At 39.2% G+C, this 26,200-nt stretch overlaps 1 protein-coding gene across 8 annotated transcripts in view; it reads left to right on the forward strand.

Annotated features, from left to right (window-relative positions):
- GTF2I (general transcription factor IIi) overlaps positions 1–26,200 on the forward strand; it is a 101,017-nt gene that overhangs the window by 8,281 nt on the left and 66,536 nt on the right. For all 8 annotated transcript variants that reach the window (XM_073884203.1, XM_025864765.2, XM_073884201.1 and 5 more), the window contains exons 2-6: positions 16,848–16,951; positions 19,711–19,849; positions 22,107–22,241; positions 23,312–23,495; positions 23,661–23,689. In XM_073884203.1, coding sequence (XP_073740304.1) covers positions 16,853–16,951; positions 19,711–19,849; positions 22,107–22,241; positions 23,312–23,495; positions 23,661–23,689 — 586 coding nt within the window. In that variant the 5' untranslated portion in view covers positions 16,848–16,852. The remainder of the gene's footprint in view (positions 1–16,847; positions 16,952–19,710; positions 19,850–22,106; positions 22,242–23,311; positions 23,496–23,660; positions 23,690–26,200) is intronic.

Consider the following 26,200-nt stretch of genomic DNA (forward strand, 5'->3'; position numbering starts at 1 on the left):
TGAGCCGAAGGCAGAAGCTTAACAACTGAGCCACCCAGGCGCCCCCCAAAAACCACTATTAAGAATTTAAAAAGGAAGGACGGGGCGCCTGGGTGGCTCAGTTGTTAAGCTTCTGCCTTCGGCTCAGGTCATAATTCCCAGGGTCCTGGGATCGAGCCCCACGTCGGGGGGTCCCTGCTCAGCGGGGAGCCTGCTTCTCCTTCTCCCGCTCGCCCTGCTTGTGTTCCTGCTCTTGCTCTCTCTCTCTCTGTCAAATAAGTAAAATCTTTAAAAAAAAATAGTGGTTTTTGGATTTTTGTTTTTTTATAGAGTGGCCAAAGAAATAATTTTTTGAAACTACTGTGTTGATTATATTATAGTATAATTGTAGAAGCAGAGAGGAGTGAAGAGTTCGATCCAATTTAGGTATTTGGTTAAAGTGAGCCCTGGTTAGAGTCTGTGAAGATTGCTGATTGTATGGGTCTCATCCTTTTGAGGATAGCTGTGTGAGTTTGGATTCCATTTGCATGCATAGTCCTTAGCTTAGTATTTTTTACAGTAAGTTAAAAATTATTTCCTGGGACCTGGGTGGCTCAATTGGTCGGGTGTCCATTTCTTGATCTCGGCTGAAGTCTTGGACCTCAGGCTAGTGAGTTCAGGCTCCGCTGAGTGTGGAGCCCACTTTAAAAAATGATTTTTATCATGTCAATTGCTTCTGTAAAGCTTTTAGAATAGTTTTTCTAGGGTGTGTTGTAAAACAGTGGGGTAGTCACTTAACTAGATATTCACTTTTTGAGTCTATTTATTTCATAATTTTTACCTTTATTTATAGCCTTTATCTGTAGGAAAGACATTTTTTTTTTTAACAATGGTATTTAAGAACCCAGCCTTTTTTTTTTTTTAAGATTGATTTATTTGAGGGCGCCTGGGTGGCTCAGTTGGTTAAGCGTCTGTCTTCCGCTCGGGTTATGTTCCCAGGGGCCTGGGATCGAGCCCTGCATCGGGCTCCCTGATCTGTGGGGAGCCGTCTTCTTTCTTTGCCTCCCTCTCTCTCTCTGTCTCTCATGAATAAAGAAATAAAATCTTTAAAAAAAAAAAGATTTATTTATTTGAGAGAAAGAGTGTAAGCGCGAGACGGGGGAGAGGCAGAGGGAGGGAGAAGCAGACTCCCATCTGAGCAGAGAGCCTGACTCTATCCCAGGACCCTGAGATTACGACTTGAGCCAAAGGCAGGCGCTCAACTGACTGAGCCACCCAGGTGCCCCAGAACAGTTTCCTTATACTAGCAAAATGAGTGGCTGAGCTGTTCACTCTTAACCTTCTATGTTTTAGGCTTTGGAGAAGGGATCCCTTACTGTTTTTGGAGCAGTACTTACTCACTTACCCAACATATTGAGGGCCGCCTAGGTGTGTTAGCTCTTCTGCGAAGCCTCAGGACACAATCTGTTTCTTAGAAGATACTGGTCTGGGCAGATTATATTGTTGAGAGCTTCATGATAAAGACTGTTAAGTTGAGTGTGTGTATTCATTCTAGTTTCTTTGTTTTAGATATTTGGAGTAAGGTGACTTTTTTAAAAGTTAAATTTAAAACAATTTTTCAGGACCACATTTGATGTAAATACATGCATACTTTTTTTTTAAGATTTATTTATTTGAGAAAGAGGGGGAGTGCGCATGTGCGAGCTCGTGCTCAGAGGGAGAGGGAGACAAGCAAACTCCCCGCCGAGCAGGGAGCCTGACGCAGGGCTTGATCCGAGGACCCTGAGAACTTGACCTGAGCCGAGGTCAGATCTTTAGTTGACTGAGCCATCCAGGCACCCCCACATGCAAGCTTTAAAAACATTTCAAAGCAGTGATTATTGTATACCTTAAACGTACACAATGTTAGATGTCAATTATTACCTCAATAAAGTTGGGGAAAATAAATGGGGAAAAAAGCAGTGATTTATTTTGACACTTTTCTCATTAGTTTTCCTGCCCCATCAGACGGTAGGTTATTTTATTTAGTGGTAATTAAAGCAACTAGTTGGGAAATTTTCATTTTATCAGACTTGGATTTGGAGAGTTTATATGTAAATAAATAGATACATTACATATGTGTTTTAAAAGTAACTATTTTAATGAAATTTAAATTTTTAAATGGTTAATTTCGTGAATGCTTGTGTGAAACTCCAGCAGGTACTTAACTTACATTCTGATAACTTTGTGAGGTAAGTGCACATATTATTGTCATTTTCCAGAGTAGGAAGTTTAGGGTTCAAGAATCCCAAGGTCAGTCATATCTAGTACTGGAGATAGAACTTGAATTCAGAACTTTGGTCTCATTCCAAAATTGGCGTTCATAATAGGTTTGCTCTGTTGCCTGCCATCTGTGAACAGTGCATTAAGAAAAAATAAAGATGGGACTTTGTAGATCGTAGTTACTTGATTTTCATTTCCTGTTCCTATTCGTACAAAGTTAGAAAAAGAACAAGTGATCCAGGGGTGCCTGGGTGGCACAGTCATTAAGTGTCTGCCTTCAGCTCAGGTCATGAGCCCAGGGGCCTGGAATTGAGCCCCACATCGGACTCCCTGCTCCACAGGAAGCCTGCTTCTCCCTCTCCTACTCCCACTGCTTGTGTTCCCTCTCTCCCTGTGTCTCTCTCTGACAAAGAACACGTGATCCAGCTTTTCCAGTCCTAAATAATTTTAAAATTTGTAATAAGGTCAAAGGGATACATTCTTGGTGTGTTGGTAGAGCAAGATCTGGACTACCAATTTAAAAGGATAAGTTATACACTTGCAAACATTTTCTCTTGAACTGTAGTGCCAAGAAAAGTTGCCGATCTTCTTGAATAGCTGATACGGGTTATTGATTGATCGATTGATTGGTTTGTTTTTCAAGGACATTGCTTTGGCTACTTGTGAGGCTCAGGACTGAAATTGTGACCCATCAGTTGGGCGGATCCTCTTTCCCTGGCTTCATTTTATTATTTTGTAATTCTTCCTTTCACATAAAATTTAGCTATTTTTGTTAGGTATCTCAGTATGTTTTTCAAAATATGGTGGAGAAAGGTGTTAAGTTTTAAGGATAAGTAAAACTGTTACAGATCATTTCTTTTTTCTTTCTTTACCTTTTTTTTAAGATTTTATTTATTTGAGAGAATGCACATGAGAGGGGGGAGGGTCAGAGGGAGAAGCCGACTCCCTGCTGAGCGGGGAGCCCGATGCCAGGACTCGATCCCGGGACTCCAGGATCATGACCTGAGCCGAAGGCAGTCCCCCAACCAACTGAGCCACCCAGGCGCCCTGTTAGAGATCATTTCAAATCTTAACCTTTCAAATGTATTTCGTTTCTTGAGAGATCGCTTGGGGTTTACTGGCATGATTACCAGCTTTATTGCAGTAGATAGAAATGAAGAATTAAGCATCTTAAATGTAAGCAAAGCCAGCTATCAAAACTTAAAAGCCTTGACTAAAAAATCCATCTTGAGCAAAGGTTCATCTTAGGGATTTCTAGTTTTATTTCTAAGCATTTGCCATTACATAGAATTTCTAAAATTAATGAAAGTTAAACTAAAATGTGCTCTTTGGCTCTGTTTCTCTTGTTTGCTGAAGTATGTATGTTAAATATATGTTACTATATTAATATAAATTGTGATGCTTTATATTCTGTTTTGAAATGTTTGTGAAATGGAACCTCTGAATGAAGCACTAACCTGATTTTCTTCCCTTTGGAAAATACCTATTAAGCCTGTGGAGTTAAACTCTTAGCAACATGAATTAAAATATTCCTCTGTGATAATAGGCGAGGAATAAGGGAATTCTGGGAGTTACAGGTCCAAGTGTAGTGTCTGGTGAACTGATCTTTTTTATTTATTTATTTATTTATTTATTTATTTGAGAGAGAGAATGAGAGATAGAGAGCACGAGAGGGAAGAGGGTCAGAGGGAGAAGCTGACTCCCTGCTGAGCAGGGAGCTGGATGTGGGACTTGATCCCGGGACTCCAGGATCATGACCTGAGCCGAAGGCAGTCGCTTAACCAACTGAGCCACCCAGGCGCCCTGGTGAACTGATCTTATCCGAGATGTTGAGTTCACTTCTGGGACCTTGCCTGGAGAAACTGGAATTCTTTGAGGATGGTGTAATAAAGGTAAAGGATATTACAAGGAAAGCACAGGACAGACTAGGGATGCTTAGTTTAGAGATGAGCACGTGAAGGAGCACTATGCATTGAAAGGGCTTTTTTGTAGAAGGAGGACGCCACAGGGACAGATTTGGTCCATTAGGAGGACTAATATTAAACCAGACCCGTGATTGCATATTGTTAAAATTAGCAAGCTCAGGGTGCCTGGCCGGTTTAGTCCATGGAGTTTGCGACTCTTAGATCTTGGGGTTGTAAATGAAGCCTCACGTTGGGTGTAGAGATTACTTAAACAAATCTTTTTTTTTTTTATTCATTAAAATATTTATTGAGAAGCTAGAGAGATACAGAAGTGATTAAAATATCGTCAAAGAGGTGAGGCAAATGCACACATCATAGAAAGCCAAGTGTAAGGGGGTCACTGAATCACAGCAATCAAAAGAGAAGTGCTTTAGGAGATTAAGAATGAGATTGCTTCCAGTAAACAAATAAAATCTTAAAAAAAAAAAACAAGCTCTCTGTTGGAGGATGTGTCAAATCTTGGGATGCCTTAAGAGTTGGGCAAGAATACCAGTAATTAGTAACATTTTTTGGGTGCTTTTTATAAAAGCATTTACTGTTCTAAGCACTGCTTGCATTAGGGCACTTATTAATCTTCACAGCCATCCTGTGTTCCAAGGTCGGCAGGTGCCATCAACCTAAGCAGTCGGATTCAGAGCCCATGCTCTTAATTACCACATTATACTAATTTCCAGTTCTGATATTAATGTTTAAAGTATAGGTAATGATATTAATGATAAACTAGTAATTTTACTTAACTGTTACCAAACAGGATAGCTACAGGGTTGAAAATCATGTGAACTTACCTGGGATCAAATTATTTATTTTTATTTTTATTTTTTAAAGATTTTATTTATTTGACAGGGAGAGAGACAGCGAGAGAGGGAACACAAGTAGGGGGAGAGGGAGAGGGAGAAGCAGGCTTCCCGCCGAGCAGGGAGCCGGATGCGGGTCTCGATCCCAGGACCCTGGGATCATGACCTGAGCCGAAGGCAGATGCTTAATGACTGAGCCACCCAGGCGCCCCTGGGATCAAATTATTGATTACACTTTCTAACTTAGGCATTTTAGCCAGTGATGTACTATTTGATAGCCTTCGTTGTGACTAAGTTTAGTATTGAGGGGAAAACATCAGCCAGGAGCTTAGGATTCATTGTTGAATTCAGCACATGTGTTGGGAATGCCAGGCACTGGTTTGGTGCTGGGGTGACAGGATTCCCCCCTCCAGTCTAGTGTACAGACACACACAGTCAATAGCAAATACCATCCAAATTAAAAGCCTCCAGTTTACCAGGTGTGTGCAGTCTGTAGAGAAGTTTGATAACCTTTTAAGTTAAGTGTAGTGTGTGTGCCTTTACTTCTGGGCTTTTTTACCTTCATGAGTTTCTAGTCATTCCCTCCTTCAAATGCAGAAAGAAAGAAAAATAGCCCGTTCCCGATTTTATTTAGCTAATGGAGACAAATTGTAATCAATAATTTACTATTTAACGTCCTTTGCCTTTCTCCTGATTCTAACATTCTGCCTACCTTTGACAGCAAAAGCAGCCGGACTTAAACACCCATGAGATAAGGCAAAAGTAGAAAAATTTTGATTAGCTTATTAGCACATATGTACTTAGTGCTTTAAAAATTATTTGGGACGCTCTTAAACTGACAAAATAGTTACAAGCACAGTAAACAAAAATTTCCCATATACCCTTCACCTAAAAACCCCATTCAGGTTTTGCCAGTTGTCACTTTTTTTTTTTTTTTAAGATTTTATTTATTTGAGAGAGAGAGCATGAGAAGGGATTCCAAAGGGGGAGAGAGGAGAGGGAGAAGCAGACTCCCCACTGAGCAGGGAGCCCGACGTGGGGCTCGATCCCAGGACCCTAGGATCATGACCTGAACTGAAGGCAGCCTCTTAACCAACTGAGCCACCCAGGTGCCCCGCCAGATGTCACTTTATAGCAAAAGGGTCTATATAATCCAGGATCACATTTTCACCCAGTTGTCTTCTCCCTCACTTTACATACATACACCTCACTTTAGAACAGTTCCTTAGCCTTTGAATTCGGTGCCCTTGACCTTTTTGAAGATGTAGTCATTTTACAGAATGTCCCTCAACTTGGATTTGTCTGATGTATTTAGGCAGGAATATCACAGTGTTCTCAGTACATTCTGTTGGGTGGGACATGAGGTCTGTTTGTCCCTGACTAGTGTTAACTTTGATCACTTGGTGTGTGCCGCGCTTTACTTTGTTAATAAGTATTTTGTATGGCAATACTTCGTGGATAATGAAACTCTTTTTTAGAATTAAGGATTTTTTCTTCTCTTGAGGCTGGGGATTTTTATTTTTTAGCATGAAGTTTAGCACATGGACCTAAAAATCCCATCATAGTTTTTGTCTAAGTCTCTGAAAACTAAATGTTTTTCTGGAATTTAAATATTGTGAATAGTGGAATTTGGGAAACATTAAAAATCAGATTAAATTTTACAGGGGCGCCTGGGTGGCTCAGTCGTTAAGCGTCTGCCTTCGGCTCAGGTCATGATCCCAGCGTCCTGGGATGGAGCCCTGTGTTGGGCTCCCTGCTTGGATGGAAGCCTGCTTCTCCCTCTTTCTCTCCCCCTGCTTGTGTTCCCTCTCTCTCTCTGTGTATCTCTCTGTCAAATAAATAAAATCTTTGAAAATAAATAAATAAAATCTTTTAAAAAATAAATTTTACAGTAGATGGTGTGGTTTGAAAGAACATGGAGAATTAAGAACAGTCAGATCTCGATTAGATTGTACTTAATAATTCTGTAATCTTGAGCAGTTTACCTTGTTTTTCCAAGTTATAAGGTGTTCTTATGTTAAAGTTCTGCTTTGTAAAATGTGTCAGGCAAATGCCCCGCTTTGGTAATAAACACAAGTTAATTTCTTTGGTATCCTTCAGAAGACAAATTAATAGGGTCAGCGAATGTCTTCTGTAGAAGCTACTAAGTAGACATAATTAGAACAAATGGTAACATGTTGAAAGAAATTTAAGACACAAATTCTGTGTTTGCAATCCGAACTCATTATAGTAAGTGTACACTGACATTTTAGGGATGAATGTTTCCTCTCCTGAGAAACAGATTATTTAGCTTTTACTACTTAGTAATTATAGGTACAACATGAAGGTATTAAATACCATCAATTTCAGAGGTAGAAAGATTTAGGCAGCCTAGAAGAGTGTTGGAATATAGTATTATGTGATGACCTAAATTAATTTTAATGCAACTGAATCTTGTTTAGGATAAATCAGCTGATTGAACTATTAGATCCTTTCCATTTTTTTTCGGCACTGTTATGACAAAGTGTGTAACATCTTAGATGATGAATTTTAACTTTTCTGTTTGTATTCACCATTTTGAGGAAATTCCTTTTTTTTTTTTTAAGATTTTATTTATTTGACAGAGAGAGACACAGCGAGAGAGGGAACACAAGCAGGGGGAGTGGGAGAAGGGAGAAGCAGGCTTCTTGCTGAGCAGGGAGCCTGATGCGGGGCTCGATCCCAGGACCCTGGGATCATGACCTGAGCCTAAGGCAGCCGCTTAACGACTGAGCCACCCAGGTGCCCCTGAGGAAATTTCTTTTATAAATTACAATTTATATTTAGAAGTCTGAGGTGCCATTTTACATTTTCCTTAGAATTAAGTGATACTTGAAATTATTTTATACTTTTCACTGAAGATATTTCTGTTTATATCTTTAGACTCTGATGGTGCCTTTCATCATTAATTTTGTCAAAACTTGACTTTAGGATTTCTTAATAAAATGAGTTGGTAAATTTGAGTTTTACCTCACATGTAAATAATAACCTGAGACTAGATCTCATAGAATGGAGAACAACTGGAACTGACACCAAAAAACCGAGGAAGAGATCTTAAATACTGGCCCAGAAAAAGACCATCCATAATACAGGAAAATCACACTGCATTTTTAAAATGTATTTTATTTTTTTTAAGTAGGTTGTACCTGCAACATGGGGCTCGAACACATGACCCTAAGATTAAGAGTTTCATGCTCTGCCTAGTGAGCCAGCCAGATTCCTCCCGCTGCGTTTTTGGGGGTTGAGGTCAATAACTGAACAAGTTTGGATGAAACGTTGTCCTGGTAAAAATATTCCTTTGTTTTTACCTCTGAAACCTGTTGAATAATTATAGAATCGAATACCGTTATCTGTCCTAAATACTGTCTGTAGTCTTCCATGGACAGTATCCTAGTGGGAAGATATTTTAGGTACTGTTGAATATTTTCTTAGTTTTAATCGACCCAGGTATCTGGCTGGGATTTAGTGGTTATGGCTCTTGTACAAAACATTGAGTTAGGAAAAGTTAATGATTTTTGCAGTCTTGAAGTTTATTTTACCATACTTAAGTAACTATGTAGGGTAGACCTTAATTGCTTACTATAAGTAAAAATAACGGAGATAACCTTAGCAGTTTGTACAAAATTGTGAAAACAAAGTTTTTGAGAGTAGAATAAAATAATAGGCCTGGTGCCCCTATCAGTTTAAATCCAGTTCCTCCTGTTTGAGAAGTGGGTCCTGGGTCTTGGATTTTAATAAAATTTTACTAAGTAAAACTGTTGTTTAAACTCAACTCTGAGAGCTGTTATTTGCTCTTAGGAGGAGATATGACTCCTGATTGAGCCTGTCACCAGAGTTCTGTGACAGATTACGTGTTCACGTAAACACTTGGCCTGTAACTCATTCATTTTTTTAAAAAGATTTTTTTTATTTATTCATAAGAGATGGAGAGAGAGAGAGAGAGAGAGAGGCAGAGGGAGAAGCAGGCTCCCCGCTGAGCAGGGAGCCTGATGCGGGACTCGATCCCAGGACCCTGGGATCATGATCTGAGCCGAAGGCAGACGCTTAACCATCTGAGCCACCCAGGCGCCCTCATTCGTATTTTTTTCTTTGAACCAAATCCTTTATTTTCTTCATAGAATGTGACTGATGTTGACTATAAAGTGTTCCTCAATGTCGACTGTATTCCTCAATGTCCATTGTAATCTGTGCTTTATGGAAAAAAAGGATACTATCCTTTTGCTTCAGTATGTTTACAGTGGGTGGCAGTTAATTTACTGCCTCATAAAGATTGCCTAGTATTACAGTTTTAATCACTGTGTAATTATTTACCTTGGGTTCCTCTGTTTAACCTGCTTTTCTTTGATTATTATTGTACATGAAAGAGGTAATTTGGAATTTGGAGATACGGATTCTAGCCGCTTGTTATAAAATTAACTGTCCTTATGACCATAGCAAGACAGCTAATCTTTCCGGGTTGGGCTTCTCATTTATAACATAATGGAGCAAGGAGGTTGCACTAAAATATCTTGATCCCCCCCCTCCGATCTAAGATTATATGTTGTAAGAGTGAAATGGAAAGATGCTTGTTGAAATTAACAAAATATAGATACAAAAAAATAGGGTAAAAATGTAATTAAAGCAATGTAATATAGTACCTTCCCTACTTACCAGTCTGATCTGAAGCTTAAATCTGAAGCACAAGTACTGAAAATTTAGTAATATTTTATTTTATTTATTTATTTTTAAAAAGATTTTATTTACTTATTTGAGAGAGAGGGAGATAGAATGAGTGGGGGGAGGGGCAGAGGGAGAAGCAGACGGCCTGCAGAGCAGGGAACACAATGTGGAACTTGATCCCAGGACCCTGGGATCATGACCTGAGCTGAAGGCAGACGATTAACTGACTGAACCACCCAGGTACCTAATTTTGTAATATTTTAGAGATCACCATAATAAAAAATGTTAAGGACCTCAGTGGGTTTTTTTGTTTTGTGTGTTTTGTTGTTGTTGTTAGAATGATAATGGCATGTGTGAAAATCTTCATGAAGTCTCTGACTCAACTATAAAATATTTTTTGTTATTTTGCTATTCAGCATTGACAGATCAATAAACTAAAAGAAGTATGGTCAAATGAAAATTTGTATGGAATTATTGGCTTATTTTGAGGTGGAACAGATCAAAACAGTAAGGACTCTGATAAACCTAATCCTTGAAATGGATCTCCAACAAGAAACATAAGATTGTAAAGAATGGCTGGAGTCTGGTTTCAGACAGATCAAAAAGGCATCACATCCATTAAACAGTAGCTGGCCAGGGTGAGAGATGTATGAAACAGTAACAGTCCAATGAAGGTCATCTTTGAAAGTCCTAGAGTAGAATTGAAAATCAAATCAGGGAAACACAAGATGAAGTCAGAAAACATTCAGAATGGACAAATTGAGGAAATTGAAAAAATAGGAAAGAAGATACAGCAGACTAAGGTTGCTGCTATTTTTTGTGTGTTAGGTTTATGCTTTCTCATCCCTTTTCTCCTGATACCGGGGTCTTGGCTTTGCTTTCTTTTTAGTAGGCTTCATGCCCAACATGGGGCTTGAACTCGCAGCCCTGAGACCAAGAGTTGCATGCCGTACGGACTTAGCTGGCCTGGCGTCCCCCTGCTTTGCCTTCTGAATAACTGCCTACCTTCCTATTCCATGTGGTCCTAGCTAGACTGCCAATCGCAGTGAATCCCAGATAATTTTGTTCTGACTAGCCACTGTAATTAGACCAGGCTCGTGACACAAACCCCCAGAACTCTTGTGTACATCGTAGTGGGAAGATAAAGAGAATCTGTTGCTTTTGGGGTCACGGTATAGGTGTGTGGTAAACTTAAAGATGCATGTGGCCGTCCTCTCTGTCTTAGGGAAGAAACCCATCTGCTCAAGGAGAAGTGAAGAATCTCTATGGGAGTAGAGAGAAGTCTTAACGACATGTCTTATGTTTCCGGATCTAGCTTTATGTGGAGCCAGTGCATCCTTTCCGCTGAATAACTAAGACGTAAAAATTCCCTTCTTGGGGTGGTTGGAAGTAGGAATTTGTAACCTTACAGTCTAAGATACTTCTGGCAAATTCATAAGTTCTTAAGAATAAAGAATATTATAAGATGTGGTTACCAGAGTGGGTGGAACTAATAAGAATGTTCTAAAATTATAGAATAAAACCGGTATAAATAACAAAAAGTTGATGAGATGGGAACTTGGAAGGGCAAATATAGAAAGGCCAATAGGAAAAAGAAAGTGGGAACTCAGATGACAGCGAGAGAGGGAACACAAGCAGGGGGAGTAGGAGAGGGAGAAGCAGGCTTCCCCGCGGGCAGGGAGCCCAGTGTGGGGCTCGATCCCAGGACCCTGGGATCATGACCTGAGCCGAAGGCAGATGCTTAACGACTGAGCCACCCAGGAGCCCTGAGACTTTTTTTTTTTCCAGTAAGATGAGACCCCAAATTGGATGAGGGTGATTGACAGATAAGCTAGCCTGCATCCCTATTTGTGGTCTGGGTTAACATCTGGGTGGCGTAAGCAACCTGAAGCTTTGAACTTGGATTATGGTGATCCTGGGGAGGTAGTGTTCCCAGACAGACACCTGGAGGAACCTGCCTTAATCAAAGGTCTCACATTTAAAATAATTTTTCTTTCTTTTTTTTTTTTAAAGATTTAATTTATTTATTTGACAGAGACACAGCAAGACAGGGAACACAAGCAGGGGGAGTGGGAGAGGGAAAACCAGGCTTCCCGGAGAGCGGGGAGCCCGACGCAGGGCTCGATCCCAGAACCCTGGGATCATGACCTGAGCTGAAGGCAGACGATTAACAACTGAGCCACCCAGGCGCCCCTAAATAAGTAAAATCTTAAAAAAATTTTCCCCCTGCTTGTGTTCCCTCTCTCGCTGTGTCTCTGTCAAATAAATAAAATCTTAAAAAAAAAAAAAGATTTTACTTATTTATTTGACAAAGAGAGAGTACAAGCAGGGGGAGCAGCAGAGGGAGAGGGAGAAGCAGGCTCTCTGCTGAGCAGAGAGCCTGATGCAGGGCTCAGTCCCAGGACCCTGAGATCATGACCCAAGCTGAAGGCGGACGCCCAACGACTGAGCCACCCGGGCGCCCCAGCAGTATAGTTCTCGTGATGATGAAGGTGTTCCATGATCTTCAATATAGCAGCCACTGGCTACACGTGGATATTGAGCACTTGAAAGGTGGCTAGTCGTACTAAAATTTTAAATTTTAATTAAAATAGTTACATGGGGCTATTAGCTACCATAGTACATCTCTAAAGGGATAATCCACTGGGTTGTTCCTTGACTATTGGTCTTCTTCCTTTGATGACTGCTTTATAAAGAGGTCACGTTTTCTCTTGTAAGCTCTTCATAAGGCCTCCTTTAGGTATACATGGGGGAGCAGGTACTTTGTTACAACTCCAGAACCAGAAGTCATTTTCTTGTCTAACACAGGTTTAGTCTAAATTGTCTCTGGTCAATTTTTCCTCCTTTTCTGTATATAGAAGATTCAGAGGGATCCAGTCCTTTTTTTTTTTGTATTTACTGTCTTACGGAGTACATGATCCTTTTGTTCATTTTCCTTTTTTTTTTTTTTTTGAAGATTTTATTAGAGAGAGAGAGAATGAGAGAGAGAGAGAGAGAGAGCACATGAGAGGGGGGAGGGTCAGAGGGAGAAGCAGACTCCCTGCCGCTGAGCAGGGAGCCTGTTGCAGGACTCACTCTGGGACTCCAGGATCATCACCTGAGCCGAAGGCAGTTGCTTAACCAACTGAGCCACCCTGGCGCCCTGTTCATTTTCCTTTTTGTTCCAAAGACTATCCCTAATGAAGTTTAGAGATAGAAATATGCCTATTAGCATTTCTTGAGTAGAGAGCTAACTGTCCCATTTTAGTTACTTTCAGTGGTGATTTTTTTGTTGTTCATTTCTAGTCACACATGCACAAACCCTGTTTAAAATAAACCAGAAAAAAACTGCATGGGTTCTGCTCAAGCGTTTTATGGGAACACTATCTCCTGTGAAGTTCTTTTTTTTCTAGGCTCCATGAATATACTTGTATTTCGCTTTTGTGCTCTTTATTCTTTCTCCCTTATAGGGTTGTTGTGACTATGAAATAGATAATAAAGCACGATGGGTATAATGAATAGATCTTCTTCTTCTTTTTTTTTTTAGGCTGTCCCAACTCCTATTTAAAATGAGGGGGGCTCAAGGGACCCCTGGGTGGCTCAGTTGGTGAAGCCTCTGCCTTTGGCTCAGGTCATGATCCCAGGGTCCTGGGATCGAGTGCCTGCATCGTGCTCCCTGCTCGTCGGGGAGCCTGCTTCTCCCCTTTCCCTTCCTCCTGCTCGTGCTTGCTCTCTCTCTCTCTCTCTGACAAATAAAATCTTTAAAAAAAAATAAGATGAGGGGGCTTATAAAAGGTCAGAGGTGAAAGGGGACTTTGAAGCAAGTGGTTCATTTAGTGTCTCTGCTCACTGGAGGTCACAGAGCTGCTTCGTGGTTTGGGACCCACAACATGGTCTGCCAGTGCCTGCCATGCCTCATGCTCTGTACACAGCCTGGCCTGGTGTGTGGCCCTGGTGTGTCGTCAGCATCACTGTGTGATGGTAGTTCCTTCCTGGGAAAGAGAACAAAAGGGCAGTAGTTACCGGGTGAGGAGTGCAGAAAGAGTGCTCCTTGAAGAGTCTTGACTCAAGACTATCCAGGGAAATGGCCTCTTGGGACGGGCAGAGAATTTCTGTTGTGATGCAAATGCACGCTTTCTTGAGAGCAGAAAGCCCCAAACAAAATGCATCCTTCCCCATCAAGCCCTACTGGACTGGTCACCTCCAAGGTTCTTCCCATTGTTAAGTGTTCCCATGTCTCCTGAGAAGTTCTGGTGATGAAAGAGGGCCTTTAATCGCCTGTGGCACCCCTCCAGGGCTGTCAGTGTGATGTCTGTCTCCCATTTCTTAATACTCATTGAGCAGGAATGACCTCATGGCGGATTTCCGGCAGTTTAAGGTGAGAAGTATAAATCGCAGTAGGCAGAAAATTGTCCCCGTGTTGTGTTCTGGCACTAAGAGTGGCTATAACCTTTGACACATTAAATTTGTAAAATGAGAACATGTCCCCCTTTTCACGTGTCCTTTTTCTCTTTCTGGAGAATTGAAAGAAAAGTAAGATTAGTAAGAAATCCTATGAACTTTCAGAAATAATGACAGTATATTCTAAGTGAATGTTATGGTTATGGCAAAATAATATGCCTTTGTAGTTCATTTTGACTGAGCCACATTTTAATATAAATTTACTTAAACTCTTTTCCAGGAGAAAAGAATGGGACCTAGGCTGTTAGGGAAAGCAATTTCAGTGTTTTAAGCAATCTGTTGCTTAATACCGCTTTTCCTGATTCTATCTCTATTCAGGACAGAGATCTTGTTTTGGAAAACAAAATTGCTTCTATTTGTTCACAGATTCAGGGATAAGTATCAGTTGTTTTTGTTACTGTTTTTCATTGTAAAGTGTTATTTCCTAAGTGTGTACACTTTGTTACTTCTTGATGCCCAAATCTAGCCTAGAAGTTAGCTCACATGGTAACAAATGGTGGAGCTAGGTCACATTTTTTTTTTTTTTTAAAGTAAGCTCAATGCTCAACATGGGGCTTGAACTCACTACCCCAAGATCAAGAGTCACACACTCTGCCGATTGAACCAGCCAGGTGCCCCTAGAAAAAGTTCTTTTTAGTATTAGTGGTTGTTTGTTTTGTTTTTTTGAGAAAGAGCTCAGGAACTGGGTTGGGGGGGGAGGGGCAGAGGGAGAGGAGAGGGAATCTTAAGCAGGCTCCAAGCCCAACACGGAGTCCTCCACGGGGCTTGATCTCACTACCCAGAGATCATGACCTGAGCTGAAATCAAGAGTCAGATGCTTAACAGTCTGAGCCACTCAGGCACCCCAGTATTAGTATTTTTAAAATATGCTTTTGATTTTGGCTTCTTAGAGTGTCTTTATGCAGTATATTTTTGCTTTTTTTCAATTTTCAATTTTTCTTTTTTAAGATTTTATTTATTTTTTTGACAGAGAGACACAGTGAGAGAGGGAACACAAGCAGGGGGAGTGGGAGAGGGAGAGAGAGAGGCAGGCTTCCCACTGAGCAGGGACCCTGACGTGGGGCTCGATCCCAGGACACTGGGATCATGACCTGAGCCGAAGGCAGACGCTTAATGACTGAGCCACCCAGGCGCCCCTCAATTTTAAATTTTTATAAGATATACATAACAAAATTTACCATTTTAACCATTTTTAAATGTACAGCTCTCTGGCATTAAGTGCATTCATATTGTTCTGCAGCCATCACCATCATTTAGTTCCAGAACTTTTCATCATCCAAATAAAGTTCTGTGCACATTAACAATAAATCCCCACTACTCACTCCTCATCCCTGGTGATTACCATTCTACTTTCTGTCTCTATGAATTAGACTGTTAATGTAGGTATCTCATGTGAGTGGAATCATAATATTTGTCTTTTCTGTGTCTGGCTTACTTCACTTAGAATAATCTTTTCGAGGTTCATTTATGTTGTAGCATGTTTCAGAACTTCTTTCCTCTTTAAGGCTGAATTATATATACCATTGTATATATGTCTCCCATTTTGTGCATCCATTCAGCTGACAGTGGACATCTGGGTTGTTTCTACCTCTTGGCTATTGTGAATAATGCTTTTGTGAACATGAGTATAGACGTATCTGAGTGCTGCTTTTGGTTTTGGGTATACACCCAGAAGTGGAATTGCTGTGTCATGGTAATTCTGTTTAACTTTTTTAGGAACTACCAAATTGTTTTCCATCCTGTATGCACCGTTTTACATTCCTAAGAGCAGTGCACAAGGGTTCCAATTTCTCCACATCCTTGCCAATAGTGTTTATGTGTTGCATTTTTATAGTGTTGGAGATTCAGCTGAGGCTCCTTGCTGATACCCAAGTATCAGAAAATGTTTTCTAAAGAGAATAATAATGCTGTATTATAAAGCATTCTTAGATATTATTGTCCTGCAACCAATTTCCTTCTTAGTAAGAGTAAAGAAATTCTCCTGGGTGGCTCAGTCGTTAAGCATCTGCCTTCGGCTCAGGTCATGATCTCAGGGTCCTGGGATCGAGCCCCGCATTGGGCTCCCTGCTCTGCAGGAAGCCCGCTTCTCCCTCTCCCGCTCCCCCTGCTTGTGTTCCCTCTCTCGCTGTCTTTCTCTCTGTCAAATAAATAAATAAAATCTTAAAAAAAAAAAAGAGCAAAGAAATTCTCTTCACCCAGCCTCTGTCTGCCTTACCCACTCTGCGTGTGCCTGGGAGGAAGGGAACTTTGTATCTATGTCCTGAGTTGAACTGTGATAAACTATCACTGGGCGGTGGAGTGCTTCACTTCTAACTCTCACTTGGGATACTTTTTTTTTTTTTTTTTTTTTTTTTTTTGAGAGACACAGTATGAGCTGGGGGAGAAGCACACGGGGCTCGATCCCAGGACCCCGGGATCATGACCTGAGCTGAAGGCAGATGCTTAACCGACTGAGCCACCCAAGCGTCCCTCACTTGGGAGAAATTTTAACTGGTTGTGGGTGACATCTGAATTTATTTCGGGGATTATGCTGACCTAATTTTATGGAAATTAGTTGGAAATTTAGGGGATAGATTTTCTTTCTTAGAGGATGGGAGTTTTTGACAAATTGAATACTCAGCTTCTGAGTTTTTTTTCTCTTAGGCAAGAAAACTGTAAATTAGGCAGTCTGTGGAGGAGTCTCACAGCTCTGAACATCTGTTTAGAAGGACCTTGTGAATTTTTGCCACTCACTTTCTTATTTCTTTCCTAGGGATCATGGCCCAAGTAGCAATGTCTACCCTGCCTGTTGAAGACGAGGAGTCCTCAGAGAGCAGGATGGTGGTGACGTTCCTTATGTCTGCTCTTGAGTCCATGGTGAGATGCCTTTATAGTTCTAGAAAATGTTTATAGTTGGATAGGATTGAGTTTGTGGGTGAGATTGATTTTTTTGTAAACATACATACATGGTTTTGGTTTTATAAGAAGATTTTTTTTTGCTTGAATAGTAGTTACAGATTTAAGCCTTTCAAATCATTTTATTACCATGTTTCAGAATATTCTTAACTTACCTAAATGTTTACTTTTTTACATTTAATTTCAATTGTTTACCTACCAATATCTTAGGCAGTTTCTTGTTGTGCAAGCAGTAGCTTTGAATTTATGTGTTGTTACTCATAAATGAAGTTACTCAGAATGAGTTTGTATATTCTGGTGTGGCGCTAGTGTTTAATTGTATCTGTATAAAGAACATTGGCAGAATTCTGGGCCATAAGAGCATACTTACTATTTATATTCTTTATTGTGCTATGCGTTCGTAGTTGTCCTTACCCCACTACCTTTTACTAAATATGTTAGTGTGTTAGCTCTTCATTTTTAAGAAACCTGTATTGTATACATAATTATAGTAAACTATTAAGTATCCTTTTACTGTATTTTTTTATTACTGTGATGGTAGTAATAACAATTTACTTAATCATGTTTTTATAGATCAATAGCGGGAAACCTAGAATTTCAGCTCATAGGTTTATAAGCATCAGACTTAGTATTTTCTGACACATTGAAATTAAATATATCCTAACTAGGAGAGGACTATGTATTTCCCATCCTAAGTGTTGACTAGTATTAGATAGTATTTAACCTCACAGGTGTCAGTATGACAGTTTGCAGGTTCATTACCTTTCCCCATTAAGACATTTTTTTCCTTCTTTGTACTATTTGAGAATTTTGAAAAAGTCTTTCCTTAATGTTAGTGGCTATATACTGTTATTTTTTTTTTAAGATTTTATTTATTTGAGAGAGCACAAGCAAGGGGAGGGGCAGAAGGAGAGAGACAGACTCTTAAGCAGACTCCCTGCTGAGCAGGGAGCCCCACCCTGGGCTGAATCCCAGGACCCCAGGATCATGACCTGAGCCGAAGACAGATGCTGAGCCACCCAGGAGTCCCTGCTCTGGTTTTCCTTTTGTTTTTGTTTTTTAAAAGATTTCTCATTTATTTGAGACAGAGAGCACGAGCAGGGGTAGGGAGAGAGGGAGAGGCAGAACAAATTAAAAAAAAAAAAAGAAGAAAAAATATATAATTATATATTTAACTCCATAAACAGCTTTTCTAATGCCTAAAATAAGTGAGGCATTTTTATGCATCAATAGGGAAACATACTACTAACATAGTAGAAAAATAAGCAAACGGTATTTTAACTTACAGAGAAATAGCTAAGGTACAATACTCTTTAATTTTAATACCAACCAGTCAGTGGATTATTATTATTTTTAAAGATTTTATTATTTTTTTTAAGTAATCTCTACACCTTAAGTGGGCCTCAGACTCAACAACCCCAAGATCAAGAGTTGTTATGCTCTACCGACTGAGCCAGCCAGGTGCCCTGAGTGGATTATTGATTATACTAAGATACCCTTTTAAAATTTTTCTGGAAAAGCTACACAATATCATTTGTGAGAATATTTTGATTTAGATCTTCTAGAGGGTCAGATGGGAGTGTGAACTGATAGAATCTTCTTAGAAAGCAGTTTGCAGTAGGTTTTGAGAACCTTAAAAGTATTTACTTTCAGAGTCAAAAGTTTTTTTGACTTGCTTCATATCTCTGATGCTCTACACACAAATATTTTGTCCCCAGATTATTTCAGTGTTATTTTAAGGAGTGATAATTAGAATCACCAACATTGCCAGTAATATTAGTACTAAAGGAAATAAAATGGAATGTTCTGTAAGTGTTAAGATTTTTGAGAATTTTTAATTTCAAGGGAATATACTTAGTAGAAGCCATACTTATTAAAAAAAAAATCCTCACCCCAACATGATTCCCATGGTGTATTCGGACAGAGATACTTCTGGATGTGGGGTTATGTAGTGGATGTTGTGATGTGGCTTCAGACTTCCCTTTAGGACTGATGGCCTTAATCCTTCCAGCTGCTGGGAGGGTACGAGGCTCCCTGGCCCCAGGTCTCCCGTTTCTTTGGGAGGGCGATCCCAGCTCCAGAGCTCCCCAGATGCAGCTACACCAGCGATCAACTCTCCCTCTGCCGAATCCTGTGCCCCTCACATCTCATGGGTGTTGATATTGAGAGTACTCTCTAGTAAGCCTGGGTGGAAATCTGAGTCTTATTTCATGGGGATTTGACCTATAACAGATTACAAGGGATTTCTGCCTTTTTTCTTATAAATTCTGTTTTTTCCTGTTTAAAATTGGGGTTGAAAACCATATAGAAAGAGAGGTACCTTTAAAAAATGGTGACTCTTGGGCACCTGGGTGGCTCAGTCGTTAAGCATCTGCCTTCTGTTCAGGTCATGATCCTAGGATCCTGGGATCTAGCCCCATATCAGGCTCCCTGCTCAGTGGGAAGCCAGCTTCTCCCTCTCCTGCTCCTCCCCCCTGCTTGTGTTCCCTCTCTCGCTTTTTTTTTTCTCTTGCTGTCTCTTTGTCTGTCAAATAAATAAATAAAATCTTTAAAAAAAATTGGTGACTTTTTATATGCTAATCTAAGGCCAGAAACTAGGAACTTTGTCTGATTCCAGAAAGTGTAGTAAGACAGTTGAAGTGATAATTTTTTATTTATCCAGCAGAAATAGTACTTTAAGACATCTGTATGTAATATAAGGTTTGCTATTTGTATTTTAGTGCAAAGAACTGGCCAAGTCCAAGGCAGAAGTGGCCTGCATCGCAGTGTATGAAACAGATGTGTTTGTCGTTGGAACTGAAAGAGGACGTGCTTTTGTCAACACCAGAAAGGATTTTCAGAAAGATTTTGTAAAATACTGTAAGTGTTGTATTTCTATCTTTTGTATTTCATAAATATTGTGCCTGAATATTTATGGATAACAAATGTCTTATTTTCTAAAGCAGAATGAGATTTATACTAAAAGGACTTTCTAAAATGTCTAGAGATACATTTCAAAATGCTCAAAATGTCCCTGACGTGGTAATATATAAGGGTAAATACTGAAGAGTTTAAGAAAAATGGTAAATGTTTATCCTGTGTTCCTTGGTTGGCGTTACTTTGGATTAGTGGCACACCTGAGAAAAGAGATAGAGAAATCTTAAATTGATTAAAGGTTCTTATTTAGATAGTTATTTTCTTGATAGGTATTTGGCGTGTTAAACGCGAGTCTTTCTCTGTGCACGAAATTTGTGTAAGCACGCTGCAAAGTTAAACCAGTCTCTCCGATTCCCTCTATAGAATCAGTTTGTCAGAGTTCTCAGTGCATTTTGTGGTCCTCCGATTGGGAGTTCATCCAATTGGTGAAAATTTAACTCGATAGGGAACAAACACAGTAGAGAAGTTTGCTGAGGCTATTACTGCCTATGGTCTTACACAGTCAGACTGGTTTTATATCTGTGTTTAACCTCACACTGCCTGCTGGTCTCATATTGTCTGTGATACAGCCTCTTCTTAAACATGGAAAGAAAACAAAGTGGTGGGGATGTCTGCAGACATATTGTGTGTGTGTGTGTGTGTGTGTGTGTGTGTGTGTGTGTGTGTCTGTCTGTCTTTAAGTGCCAAACTTAAATTTCCACTATCAAGTTATATCCAATTCATGATAAATTGAGCAGATCGTGGGTAAATAAAATAGTTTTCGTAATTCACTAGTTCAATTCTCAATTGTATTTTTAGTCCTTTTAAAAAATAGCATATCTTCTCTACACTGCAGGCCCCCCTCCACGCCCCACTATAATCTTTCAAGCTTTATATGTAATCTATTTAGTATAATCTATTTAAATTTTTTTCATTATTTCTGATCGTTTTGGGAATTTTTAAGGCTTTGATCATGTTTGTGTATTTAAGTTTATAGTAATAATGTTGTTTTGATTATGTGTATATCAGCTGCCATCTGTCCCATGAATACTATAATCCCACTGGCAGCTGTGTTTATATTCCCGTTCCCTATACTGACTTGCTTATGTGGTTCTCCAGTGGTTAGAACTAAGCATTAGGGGAATTGTCCTCAGTTGCAAATTGTAGTCCCTGCCTCTTAGTATTCATAGTTTCTTTTTGTTACCAATAATTTAATGCCCTAGAGAATAATCTTTGGATGTAATTCTCAAGTACATAATATTTGTTTATAAAAGTGTTTTGTAGATAAGGATCAATAGTGGTCTTCTGAAACCTAATCAATAGGTTTATGAGTCAATTCTACAATTTCTTGGGGAGAATTCTCTTTCCCAGGGTTTGGAAAAGCACTGTCCAGGAGCAATGAGATGATATTAATCACTCATAATTTAAAATGTTTGAGTTAATGACAGTAAGAAAGAGAAACAAGTGAAATTTATTTTAGTGGTTATAGTTAACCCGATATATTTAAAACATTGTCATTTAACATGTGATCAACATAAAAATGATTAATGGGATATTTTGCGTAGTCTTCTGTACTAAGTTTTCAAAATCCAGTATGTATTGCAAATTTACCACACATCGTGATTTGGACTGGTACATTTCAGGTGCTCAGTAGCCACAGGTGTCTAGTGGCTATGTGTTGGATTTTTTGAGCCTGGAATGTTTTTTGTGATGGTGATAATCTCATATTTAAGTTTGTAGGTGATAAATTACTCTAAAGATAACTTTTTGTTTTTTAAACTACTAGTAGCTAATTTTTACTTTACAGAATTTTTAGTTACAGCTGCAATCATTTCAGAGATGATGACCGTTTATATTCAAGCCATTTGTTGTAGGTTTTTATTTTGAAATGCCCCCTCCTCTCCTTTTTTTTTTTTTTTTAAAGATTTTATTTATTTGAGAGAGAGAGAGAGAGTATGCACGCCCATGTGGGGAGGGGCAGAGGGAGAGGGAGAAGCAGGCTCCCCGCCAGTAGGGAGCCTGACACTGAGCTCAATCCTGGGACCCTGAGATGATCTGAGCTGAAAGCAGCCGCTTAACCAACTGAGCCACCCAGGCTCCTCTCTTTTTGTCTTTTTATAACAAATCATAAATATTAGAATATTAGAAAAAAGTATTCTTACGGAAAGGCAAATACTAAGATAATGGATAAGAGCCTTTTATATCGTAAATTATTTTGCAGGTGTTGAAGAAGAAGAAAAGGCTGCAGAGATGCATAAGATGAAATCTACAACCCCGGCGAATCGGATGAGTGTAGATGCTGTAGAGATTGAGACGCTCAGAAAAACAGTTGAAGACTATTTCTGCTTTTGCTATGGTAAGGTTATACACTTGAATTTTCTAAAAGAGACACAATTGAGTTTGCTAAAGGGTAAATTGTGTAACTGGTTTCACAGTTAAACTGCACATTTTGACAAACTTCAGTTTGAGTCAATTTCCAAACAGTGGGTTAACATCAGGAATGACCTTACTTTCCATTTCTTATTTGAAGAAACCCAGAAACAAACAAATGTACCTATTAGAGCTGTGGGGTAGGGTTTTTTTTTTTTTTCTTTTTACGAGCTGTTTTAGGTTTATAGGAAAAGGAAGAGGGAGGTAGATTTCCCATGTACTCCCTGGCCCAGTACCTGCATAGATCCCTCCCACTATCAACTCCCCCACTCCCTTCCCCAGAGAACCTACATTAACACATGATAATCACCCAAAGAGAACTGTTTATTTTTGCCCTGTGTGCTGATCTCACCAATTTCCTGAGAAAACCACCTTTTGTTAGTCTAAACACATGGTAAACAAAGCTCTTAAGAAAACAGTGGAAGGGAGAAGATACTGGTTACACTGTGAGGTTGTAGGTAAAATTCATATCTGGGGAATAGGGTTTCTAGCATCTGTGGACTCACTGCCCGATATACACAGACAGGGTGGTAGAACACAGTTGTGAATGTCCGTTGTATTTATCTAATTAAAGTTTTCAGTGAGAATATTGGCCAAAAATCGCCTGATATTTTATGGTAACAGTAGGACCTGTTAGGTTTCCATGTTCTAAGGCTGAACTGTATATGTAAAGATTGTATTATACCAGGGTGAGGCCATTGTAAGGAAAGGTAATAGTGGAAGAAATCAGCCATTGTTTCTTTTGTTTTGTATAGATTTTATATAAATATTTTACATACTTTTCATTTTGGCCTTTTGGATCTGTTTCAGGCTTAGAACTTCGAACATGGGAATAGGGCCCTCTGATATTTCAAATTTGTTTTAAAATCGGATATTGCAAAATAACATGAATGCTATTTGTTAAGCCATGATAAACTAATGATGGTTTTGTTTTTTAATCTTACCATTTAATGATGTTTATCCTCTTTCTACCTCACCTCTGTCCCTTACCCCCAGGGAAAGCTTTAGGCAAATCAACAGTGGTACCTGTTCCATATGAGAAGATGCTACGAGATCAATCCGCTGTGGTTGTGCAGGGGCTTCCAGAAGGAGTTGCCTTTAAACACCCCGAGAACTACGATCTTGCCACCCTGAAATGGATTTTAGAGAACAAAGCAGGGATTTCATTTATCATAAAGAGGTGAAGTACTTTATCCCTTGCCCATCAGCAATTTTGTATATAAAGTTGAATATTCAGCTTATTTTAATCTATTTTTAAAATTCTTGTTTACTGTAGAAGTTACTTAAATTTATGCTTTTTTTGTTTTGTATATTCATGTATAGTTTTTGTTTTGTTTTAATGCAGACCTTTCCTAGAGCCAAAGAAGCACCTAGGTAAGTGATTACTTTGTTTCCAGATAGTTCTAAACCTGTTGGGCCAAATTAAACACATTTTTCTGATTTCTCTTTTATTTTGAGAATATGATATAAGACATCTTGGAGTAGGGTGTTCCATATAAACCAGTGAAGAGTCACTGAGCTGAAAAAGTAGACTTGTTTTTTGTTTTTAGATCTGCTACTTTCTTTATGATGTACTCAAGGTTTTACCCTGGCACCATGTTTGATCATACCCTGGATCTGCCCTCGTTTCCCAGAATTAAGAGGATGACTCAATTACCTAGCATTCACTGAACAGGCGCAGAATTGTTGGGCACGAGCTTGGGTGGGGAGGGGATACACGACCATGCATCAAGCAGTAAAGCTTTGGAGTGCTGGTAGTTTAATGGAAGAGATAAAAAGCCCACAAAGTCACCATAGCAAGAGCGTAACCTACACACTGTACAAATGGTTAGCGAAGATACTGTGGGAGTTCGTTGGAGGAAGGATTCATTTATAACCCAGGAAGGCTTTCAAGTTGAAGAGGGCATTAAGGTGGGCCCTTGAGGAATGAGGAGGATTTTAACAGGACTTCCTTTTGGGAAGTTTGAGCCATTGCATTTGAAGGGAAAAGTGATTTTTAGAAGACTGGTGCCCTTTAGAGGCAGGTTTATTTGAGACTTTTGAAAATAAATGACCATTATCATTGGCACTCTCTTAACCAGCGTAAGGAAGAAAGGGCAAAATAATATATACACATCCGTATTTTATTGTTTGTTAAATAACCTTCGTTTTCTTCTCATCACAATGAAAAGATTACTATTTTAGATGCTTTATTTATTTTTATTTTTTTGAAGATTTTATTTATTTATTTGAGAGAGAGAATGAGAGAGAGAGAGAGAGCATGAGAGGGGCGAGGGTCGGAGGGAGAAGCAGACTCCCCGCTGAGCAGGGAGTCCGATGTGGGACTCGATCCCGGGACTCCAGGATCATGACCTGAGCCGAAGGCAGTCCCTTAACCAACTGAACCACCCAGGCGCCCTATTTTAGATGCTTTATTGAGGTATAATTGGCATGACATAAAATTCACCTGTTTTAAGTATATAATTCAGTGGGCTTTAGTAAATTTATAGTGACAGAGTTTACGAAGTTTTACAGTCATTGCCATCTAATTTCAGAATATTTTCATCATCTCGTAATTTCCATGAATGTTCTATAAATTAGGTATATAGTGTGTATCTTTTTAGATTGTCTTCTTTCACTCAGCGTAATTCAGTTGAGGCTCATCCATATCTGGGTGTATCAATAGTTACTTCTTTTTTCTTGCTAAATGGTAAGTATTCCTACCTATGAATATACCACTCATTTATCCATTCACAGGTTGATAGGCCTTTAGATTGTTTCTACTGGGCTGTTACGAAAAATACTACCATAGACCTACTTGAGTAAGTTTTTGTCTGGACATATGTTTTAATTCCTCTTCGGTATATATACCTAGGAGTAGAATTGCTGAGTCATAGACTAATTTTACATTTAGCTTTAGGAAGACTGCCAAGCTGCCCTCTAGGTGCTTGTACCATTTTATGTTCCTACTGGCACTGAGGATTCCAGTTTTTCCACGTCCCCGTCAGCACTTGGTACTGTCTTTTTTGGTTTTAACCATCCTAATGGGTGTGAAGTGGTGTGTCACAGTGGTTTGGATTTGCATATCCCTAATTACTAATAAAGTTGAGTATCTTCATGTGCTTAGTGACCATGTATATACTTTGGAGTAAGGTCTGTTCAGGTCCTTTCCATGTGTTTTTATTGGGTTATTTGTAGTTTTATTATTGAGTTGTAAGAATTCTTTATATGTTTTTGATACAGATATTTTCTCCAGTTTTACAAGTTGTCTTTTGACAGTGTCCTGTGAGGAATAAAAGTTTTAATTTTTACAAAGCCTGATTTAGTCTTTTATCATTTGTGCTTTTGATCTTGTATCCAAGATTGTCTGTTGCCTGACACAAGGTCATGAGGATGTGTCCTGTTTTCTTCTGTAAGTTTTATAGCCTGAGTTGTTACATTTGGATCTGTGGTCAGTTTTGAGTTAATTTTTGCATATGGCACATGGTAAGTTTGTAAATTCCGTTTTTTGCATGTGGCTATCCAGTTGTTCCAGCACAGTTTGTTGAAAAGACCATCCTTTCTCCCCAGAAGTGCTACAGCATTTTTGTTGAAAGTTAGTTGACCCTCTGTGTTTGGACTTCTACATAGTGGATCATGTTGTATGTGAATCAGGACAGTTTACCTCTTTGCAATCTTAATGCTTTTTATTTATTAATTTTGTTACTCTAGCCAGAATGTCCAATACAATATTGAATGGAAGTGGTGATAGCAGACCTCTCCTTCTCAATATTAGGAGGAAGACATGTGGGCTCTTGTCATTATGTTAGCTGTTGTTTTTTGGTAGATGTCCTTTTTAAGATTGAGAAAGTAAAGATTTATTATCTTGTTTAAATTAAAATTCCGAATTTTGTTAAGCAGTATTTT

The sequence above is a fragment of the Callorhinus ursinus genome, unplaced genomic scaffold, assembly GCF_003265705.2.
Source record: "Callorhinus ursinus isolate GAN/ISIS: 27379988/994484 unplaced genomic scaffold, GSC_fseal_2.0 scaffold55, whole genome shotgun sequence".
NCBI lineage: Eukaryota > Metazoa > Chordata > Mammalia > Carnivora > Otariidae > Callorhinus > Callorhinus ursinus.